This window comes from Pteropus vampyrus, unplaced genomic scaffold (genome assembly GCF_000151845.1).
Source record: "Pteropus vampyrus isolate Shadow unplaced genomic scaffold, Pvam_2.0 Scaffold435, whole genome shotgun sequence".
Classification (NCBI taxonomy): domain Eukaryota; kingdom Metazoa; phylum Chordata; class Mammalia; order Chiroptera; family Pteropodidae; genus Pteropus; species Pteropus vampyrus.
Genome location: NW_011889216.1, coordinates 1,279,551 through 1,288,884, shown reverse-complemented (window position 1 = coordinate 1,288,884; position 9,334 = coordinate 1,279,551). Strand labels below are relative to the sequence as shown.

At 45.0% G+C, this 9,334-nt stretch overlaps 1 protein-coding gene across 1 annotated transcript in view; it reads right to left on the bottom strand.

Annotated features, from left to right (window-relative positions):
• The window catches only part of EPHA10 (EPH receptor A10), a 45,500-nt gene that overhangs the window by 18,856 nt on the left and 17,310 nt on the right, over positions 1–9,334 (bottom strand). Inside the window, exons 6-7 of the mRNA XM_023523984.1 lie at positions 4,191–4,324; positions 1,345–1,516 (exon numbers count right to left, since the gene is read on the bottom strand). Coding sequence (XP_023379752.1) covers positions 1,345–1,516; positions 4,191–4,324 — 306 coding nt within the window. The remainder of the gene's footprint in view (positions 1–1,344; positions 1,517–4,190; positions 4,325–9,334) is intronic.

Genomic DNA, 9,334 nt, shown 5'->3' with positions numbered 1-9,334 from the left:
AAGTACTCGGCAGATTGGGAGACCCAACACCCCACAGCCACGGCCACAGCAAAGGAGGCTGGGGAGCTGAGTAGTATCTACTAACTTAGAAGCACTGAAAGAATGGAAGTCATCAGCCCCTTTCTGCCAAGAGACCCAGCTCATGCCTCAGCCACACTCACTCCAGCCAACCCGGGAGCCTCTGTTCCAATGGCTTCCTCTACCTAAAGTTCCTTCCCTGCCCATCTCCAAACATTCAAATGTTCCCCAGCCATCAAGACATGGCTCTAATCTCCTCTTGCCAGCACCTGGCTGAGGTCTGGCACACACAGGCATTTGAGCAAAAAGTGCTGTCTCCCTTCCCAGAACTCAAACTCCCTCAACATTTTATCTCTACCTTTGGGCTCAGGGCTCTTCCTATCTTGGATTAGACTCATGTAGCAAGTTGGAAAGAATTATTATCTTGACAGCTGGTGCCAGAATGCCTCTTAGGGGGAATTGCCTTTGTCTGGGAAAATACTTTCATGAGCTGCTCAGGGTAGATAGAGGTGAGACCCTGAGGGCTGGGGGAGCAGCAGGCAAAATGACAAAAGAGGGAACTCAATGCTCTGCGTGCATCCTGAAAGGGAATCTGGGGGTGGGTGGGTGAAAGGAAAGGAACCAGGATAGGAATGTGAAGCGGGGCAGTAGCAGCACAATGCAGTGGAGAAGCTGGAGCTGTTTTAGCATCAGGGTTTCTAATGTTCGGCTTTCGTTTTCTTTTGTTTTCTTTTGTCTTGATATCAGCTCTGTTGAGAAATTATTCACAGACCACACAATTCACCATTGAAAGTATACAATTCTCATTTTGTTTTGTTTTGTTGATTGCTGCAGTGCGACCCCCTTCACAGCCCCGAATCTTTAGTGAAGTCTGCTCCACACTCTAAGGCCAAGCGAGGAAAGGAACAGCAGCATACCACAGTTGGGTCCACATCACGGCAGAGGGAAAGAAGCAGAATGGGAACAAGAATTTAGCAAGGTGACCATGAGACCAAAACTCCTCTCATGGGGAGAGCAGAGGATGTTTCCATAAAACATGGGACAAGTCCTGTGAGGCAGGAGCCACCAGCTGAGACCTGCGGTGTATGTGTTCATGGCTCCCTCTTCTGTGAGCTCCTCCAGGGCAGGGACCCAATCTAATTCATGTCACTGATTGGCATCAATCCGTCAATGGCTTCCAAATTCATTAGTTAAGTAGGATGTAATTAAACTGGTCTGCAGACTTCCTTAATTGCACAGATAATCCCCCCTCCAATTTATCTCATGCCCCAGCCTCATGCCAGGTTCTCCCTGCCCGGCCCCTCTCCACTGGCATGCATCACTTACCCTCCCCTGGGGTCTGCACTTCAATGCTGGGGTTGAAGCTCTGGATCTCCCACGAGGGCCCTGGGGAAGCCGCCCGGATCTGAAAGACGTAGCGGGTAGCCGGCTTCAGGTTGGTGACAGTGACCGCAGGTGCCCCCGTCTTCACCGTGGAGTAAATGTGCTCACTCTGGCCCTGAGGAGGGATGAAGAAGTGAGGTCCAGACCCAGGGCCAGACCCACGCTTCTGGGAGAAGGACTAGAAAACGGAGAAGGGAGTTGGGACAGTGCCCTTAGGTGAACGTGGGCCACGTGGAAGAACCTGACTCCAATCATCTTGGGGGATTCCACAGGTTTCTTCCATAGGATCCCCAACCCTTCTCCACCACGAGGTCCCACCCCACACTCGCTGAGCACAGCCCCACCTCAGAGTAAGAGAAACTTTAGAGAAGGTGCTAGATCGTCCTTTTCGAGGGTGATAGGCTGATGAACATCAGGGCCTGGCAGTCCAGGGGGTGAGGTGGGCCTGACGCTTCAGAGGAAAGAATAAGAAAATGAGCCCTGACAGCTGCCTGGTCCTTGTCTGCTCACGAAACTTCTCCTTCCCCTTGTCATCTGATTTTCACAAATGTCCTGCAAGGCACAGGACAGGAGGTATCTTTTTAGTTTGTTTGTTTGTTTGTCTTGTTTCACGGATCATTGAAATCGGGCTCAGAGAGGCTCATCCAAGGCCTCCCCTGGAGAGTGGGAACAATGACAGCTGTCATGGAATGAGGCCCTGCTCACTGCCAGCTGCTGTGCTAGACCCTTTAGATGCCCAACTTCCTATGATTCTTGCAAAAGCATCTGTAACTTCTTTTTAGGTGAAGGTCACATCAAGGAAGGGTTAGGGTGACACCTTCCTTCCTTCAGATCCCATGCTTTGTATTCTACATTCTGCTGCCCCCAACACCTCTGATAATGGCATGTACCTGAGACACTCTCATCATTCTGTCTCTGCCCATACTCCCTTATTAGAGCCCCTGCCACACCCGCAGCCCTCAGAAGGGCACCTTCCCAATATTCTGTGGCCCTGGCCCTTTAGTCATGGTGCTCAGGAACTGAGGCAGACTCTGACCCAAACTGGGCCAATCAGAATCTCCTTTCCGGGCATGTGAACGATCCATTGAAACACAATGAGGCAATGGCTGCAGGACCTATGAGATGGGGCAGGCTGGGGACGGGGCAGGGAAGAGGAGAGGAGCAAGGCTGCGACCCTGGCAACAGCATGCTGTGCTCTCAGGAAGCCCCTGAGCAGAGGAGGCTGGACCGGTGTGCGGAGAGAAGCCGAGATGAGGAGCACTGTGGCTCCAGCAATACTTCCCGTCTCTGGGCTCCATGAGATGTTCCTGGAGACTTCAAATATAGTCCCTTTTGTACTATCTCTTCTTTTTGAGGCTTTTAGTTCCCAGCAAATTCACACTACCTGAGGGCCTGGAAGCATCCAGCTCGACTTCGGGACTCTGATCCCCGAGTATCAGTTCAGTGAGCCCTTTCTAAGCAACTCCTACATGCCTCGCTCCTTCTTAGTGTCCTCCGCTGCTGTCTCCTAAACAGCAGGGTCCCTCCGAGCTCTGTCTTAGCCCCTCTTCTCACTCATATCCCCCTCCTTGGTCATCAATTCTGGTCCCTTGGTTTCAGCTACCATCTCCATGCGGAAAGCCCCCGACTCTCTCTTTCTCCAGCAAACACCTCTCCCTTGAGCTTCAGACCTGCAAGTCCATTTGGGTGTCCCCTGGGTCCCTTGAATGCTCCATGGGCAAAACCAAGCTCATCATCTTCCCCCGAACCTGCTCCTCCCCCTCAGTGGTTCTCAACCTCAGTCAGTGGCACCTCGTCCTTGAGGCTGCTCGGCAGTGACTTCTCCTTTCTGTTCAAAACCACCCGCCGCCCACCCCTCGCCCCAGTCATGGCTCTCAATAGACAACTGATGTTCAAAAGCTATTATCTGATTCGGCAAAGAACTCCCCTGAGTCACCTAGGAGTGAGTGAAGTTCCAACACGAGTAGTGCTGAAGTTGAAAGCCAGGTTTTACTTTAAAAACATTTGCACTAAGGTGAGAATCAGTTCAACGGTAGATTACATAACAGATTAAAGACAATAAAATTTATAGGGAAAAAAGAGAGTTGATTGGGATGTAACTCCATCTGTCAAATCATGGTTGAACCACAACCACAGGTTGACAACAGATACAAGGGGTCAGCAAAAATCAGCAAAAGTATCCTGTGAGAATCAGTCGGCAATGTGGGGTTTACAGTAAGGAGCACTTTATTTTTTATTTTTTTTTACCATTATTTGTAACTGATGGGTTCTGTGTCCTTTATATCAGTCCAATTATAATAATAATTCGTGCACGCATTATTCTGGAGAGCCGGGTGTTAAACATTGGCCAGCACACCACTGGGCCCTGGCGCACCACCTCACCCAGCGACTGCTCTGACAGTCATGCATCTTTGGAAAATTTGAAACAAACTTTTTCTTCAGAAGGGCAACAGAGAGTATGTATACGATTTGGGCACACGAAATCTGGATCGGCCTCCAGAGGAAGCTTTTCGTCGACTGTAAACACCAGGCAAAGCGGTGGAAATGGAGATGGTGCTTGGCGAAGAACAGAGAGATTGGAGGGAAAAAGGAAGAACAGGGGAGTCCGCGGCGTGGAGGGGACGGGAAGAAACTCCGGCCTGGGAGGCTATTTAGGAGGCGGGTGCGTATGTTTAGAAAGAAAGGACTTTTGCTGGGAGGAGACGGTGAAGCAAAGGAAGTGGACTGGCGCGGGAGACAGACCACAGCCTGGCATGGAACCCCCAGGTCCCTCCCAGACCCCAACTCACCTTCTCGTAGTAGCGAATCTCATACTCCGTGCTGTTGGCCCCCGGGGCTCCAGAAGCGATAGGCTCTCGCCACGACAGGGACACACTCTGGGGTTCCACTCGGTCCCTGCGAACCTCATCCTCCTCCCAGGGTCCTGAAAGTAAGTAATGTGGGTTTCTCAGGCCAGATTTGACCGCAGGGCAAGGCCAGGGGATTGGAAGGGTGGAGCATGCAGGGATTGGGGCAGGGCCAACAAAGGCTGGGGCGTGGTCTAAAGGGCTGTGTGTGGGACCAGAGGGAAGGTGGGCCCCTGTCACCCCACAGCTCCCCACTTCACTGGCTCCTAGCAGGGAAAGCACCAGGCATCCTGCTGCTTACCCATCCCCTACTTTCCAGCTCCCTTAGAGTGGTTGGTTCTAATACCCTGGGCTCTTTCTATACTTCCTAAAATTTAGAGACATTAGAGAGTGGAACAGACAGAAAAAACAGCTACTTAATTACTTTGATGATCTGGTCAACAGATAATATACTCAATACACTAGAAATAGAAGGAAACTCCCTCAACATAATAAAAGCCATTATAAAAAGACCACAGCCTACATCTTACTCAAAAGTGAGAGGTTGAAAGCTTTCCCTCTAAGATCAGGAACAAGACAAGAATGTCCACTCTTATCACTTCGATGCAACATAGTACTGGAAGTCCTAGCCAGAGCCATTAGGCAAGAAAAAGAAATAAAAGGCAACCGGATTGGAAAGGAAGAAGTAAAATTATCTCTGTCCACAGATGACATAATCTTAAATGTAGAAAACCCTAGAGATTCCACACATACACACACAAACCTGTTAGAACTATTAAACAAATAGAGCAAAGTTGCAAGATACAAAATCGACATGTAAAAATCAAGTGCCTTTCTATATACTAACAATGGACAATCTGAAAAGGAAATTAAGGAAACAACTCCATTTACAACAGCAAAAAGAATAAAATACGCAGGAATTTTATAAATAAGCCTATGAAAAGATGCTTAATATCACAAATCATCACAGAAATGCAAGTGAAAACCACAATGAGATATCACCTCACACCATTAGGATGGCCACTATCAACAAAAAATTAAAAAAAACAAACAAAAACAAAAACAAAAACCAGAAAATAACTAGTGTTGGCAAGGATATAAAGAAATTGGAACCCTTGTTCTCTGTTGGTGGAAATGTAAAATGGTGCAGCTGCTATGAAAAACAGTATAGAAGTACCTCGAAGAATTAGAAATAGAATGACCATAACAACTACGAAATAGAACTACCCAGGGACTTGGGGCGGGGGGAAAGGGAGTTGTTCAATTGTTCAATGAGTCTGAGTTTTGCAAGATGAAAAAATTCTAGAGATCTGTTACACAGCAGTGTGCATACAGTTCACACTACTGCATCGTACACTTAAAACAGTTATGATGCTAAATTTTGTTAAGTATTTTTGCCACAATAAAATAAATATATTGATGCTTGGGTCACAACCCAAAGCAATTAAATCATGATCTCTGTGGGATGGGACTCAGGCATCCGTATATATATATATATATACATTTTTTTTAAGCTTCTCAGTAATTCCAATGTGTAGACAAGCTGGAGAACCACTAGTCTAGATTATGTCGACAGATAGCAGCAAAACAAAGAAACAAACAGGTACTAATGCCTGAACTAAGGCAGGGACCACCAGGTCACTGGGAGGAAAGATCACGACTTCATTTCAGTGTGTTGAGCCGAGGAGTTTCCAAGAGAGGATACTGGAAAGACAGCAGTGGTTCCAGGGCTCACAAAAGATGTCTGGGAGGAAGATGGAGACCCAAGACCCATCAGAAAGTGATTGAGTAAAACTTCCCAGAAAGAGAGGAGGAAAAAACTTTAGGAAATAAGCCCAAGAAACAACATTTAAGAGACAGACGAGGGAAAAGGGAGCTTGAAAAGGAGGAGCCAGAGTTAACAGGAGGACCAAACAAGCAAACGAGGTCACAAAAGTCCTGGGGAGAGAAGATTTAAGAAGCTTCTCTCCTGACACTTCCATGAAGTAATAAATATGAAGAGCTTAAGCACAATACACAACACAGAGCAAGCGCTCAATGCAAGTTTACCAACAAGAGGGGCCAGTGGTTGGCAGTGTCATATGCTGAGAAGAGATGGGGTAAGATGATGATTCAAAGTGCCCCTGGCTTTAACAATACGGAGGTTCCTAGTGACTCTGGGGTGGGGCGGGGGTTGAAGGGAAGCTGATGTCAGGTGGTGATGGGCCCAAGAAATGGAGACAGGGCATATGTAGCTCACTCTATGAAAAGGGTGTGAACGTGGCTTCTAGTTTCAATGATATCCATCGAGCAACCCCACCTCCAATCTTTCTCAAATTCCAATTAAAACACAGAGATACAGAAAGAGTTGAAAACCCAAAACATCACCATAAATTAGTCTTGACAGCTGATTATCAGAATGGGGGATGGGGAGAAGCAGTGGAGTGGCATGTTTCTACCTATGATAAAGCCAGTGGAACTAGACTGAAAACTGCAATTGTAGTGAACCCCCAGGCTAGGCTGCCCACAGAGTGGCATTGCCTCCTATCCTAAAAATAACTTGAAAGGTCCTTTATCCTTCCTCCCACTGTCTGACCCTTAAAAAATAGCAAGGTCTTTGTCAACTGGACAATGCAGAGCCATCACTCAACTGCATAGTTGCTTTTGAGGAAAAGTGCTCTTCCTTATCCCCAGGAGTGTCTCTCAGCCTAAATCCACTTGGAGATGGCAGTTCCCGAAAAAACACGAGCACAAAGGGGAGAGGAGTGATGAAGCATCCCAGGAGGTGGCGTAGTCCCTCGTAGATACACACAGAGGGTACAGAGAGGAAGGGGCTAGGAGCATCATTTTTTTGAGCTACATTTGTTGAAATCATCAGATGGCCAGAACATAGACATAAGAGAAAGTTCCCTTTCAGGCCCACAGACATACATTAGATGAAAGCTTGATAAATGCTGAACATGGAGCTAAAAACAGAGAGGAAGGAAAATGAGGGAAGGGAAGGATACTACACAACGAAAATGCTACACATTGTTTTAAAGTAGTCTTAGAATAGTTAAAATGTTTACCATATATTAGACCACAAAGAAAACCTCAAGAGTTACTCTAAAAAGCAAAAACAGCACAAACCTCTTTCTCTAATTATGGAGCAGTAAACTCAGAAGACAAAAGATATAATAAAAGCAAGTCATCCAGAAATTAAAACACGTTCTCTAAAATAATTTTTGTAGTCAAAACTACGATACTAGAAGAAAACACAGGTATAATTCTTTGTGATTTTGGATTAGTCAATGGTTTCTTAGATATGACACCAAAAGCACAAACCACCTAAGAAAAGAAGAGATAAATTGGACTTCATCAAAATTTACAACTTTGAATTTCAAAGGATGCTACCCAGAATGTGAAAGACAACCCACAGAATAGGAGAAAATATTTGCAAATCATATATCTGATAAGGGTTGTGAAGGATTGAATTGTGTCCGCCAGAAAAAGATAAGTTGAAGTCCTAACCCTCAGTCCCTCTGGAATGTGACTTTATTTGGAAATAGGGTCTTCACAGAGGTAGTCGAATTAAAATGAGGTTATTTGGGTGGCCCTGACCCAATATGACAAATGTCTTTATGAAAAAGGGAAATCCGGACACAAAGACAGACACTCATGTAGAGGGAAGATGATATGAATACGCACGTGGAGAAGATGGCCATGTGACTAGAGTGATGCATCTACAAGCCAAGGAATGCCAAGGACTGCCAGCAAACACCAGAGGACAGAAGCAAGTTAGGATTATCCCCTGGAACAGTCAGAGGGAGCACTGTCCTGCATATATATATTAATATATGTTATATATATATAATTCTTCAAACTTAAGCAGTTTCTCGGAAAGATAAAAACTTACCATATGTATTAGTTAGCTTAGGCTGTCATAACAAGATACTCTAGACTGAAAGAACAAACTTTTATTTCCTTACAGTCCTAGAGGCTAGAAATCCCAGATCGAGATGCTTGAAGACTCGTATTTGTATTCCGATAAGGACTCTCTTTCTGACCTGCAGAGAGCATGCCTTCTTGCTGTGTCCTCACCTGGCCTTCCCTCTGTGTACACTCAGAAACAGCAACTAAGTTCTGGTGTCTCCTTCTCTTCTTATAAGGATACCAGTCCCAAGGGATTAGGGCCCCACCTTTAGGATCTCATTACTTTTCATTATTTCCTTAAAGGTCTTATCTCCAAATACAGTCACAATGGGGATTAGGGAATCAGCGCATGAATTGGCAGGCGGGCGGGGTGGAAACACAAGTCTGTCCATAACACCATATGACCTAGCAATCCCACTCCAAGATATATATGCAAGAGAATTGAAACATATGATTGCACAACAGCTTGTATATAAATGGTCACAGCATCATTATTCATAAGAGCCCAAATGTGGAAAAAGCTCAATGTCCATAAACTGATGAATGGATAAATGAAAGGGTGATGTAACTATATAATGGAACATTAGCCACAAAAAATAAATGACATACTGATACATACTACAACATGGATGAACCTTAAAAACATTATGCTAAGTGAAACATGCCAGACACAAAAGTCCACATATCGTATAATTCCATGTATATGAAATGCCCAGAATAGGCAAATATATATAGAGAGAAAGTAGAGTAGTGGTTACTAGGGGCTGGAGGTATAGGGAGAATAGGGAGTGACTATTAACAGGATTCTTGGGGTGATGAAAATGTTCTGGAAATAGTGCTGGGTGCATAACCTCGTGAATAGATGAAATACCACTGAATTGCATACTTAAAAGGGTATGTGAAATTTTATGGTATGTGAATCATATCTCAAAAGAATACTGACAATACTAACAATGTTATATATTACGTATAAAAACATGTTAGATGTGACCAAAACTATACTCAGAGGAAAACTTATAGGCTTAATATATTAAAACAAAAAATAACTAAGCACTGAACTCACCTAGAAAAAGACTTCAGGAAAGCAGGAGAATAGTATTAATAAATGTAAAATCATAAAATAAGTAACAAAAGGGCAGTGAAATTTATAAATTCAAGAGCAGACTCTGTCATAATTAATAAAACTAACTTCTGAC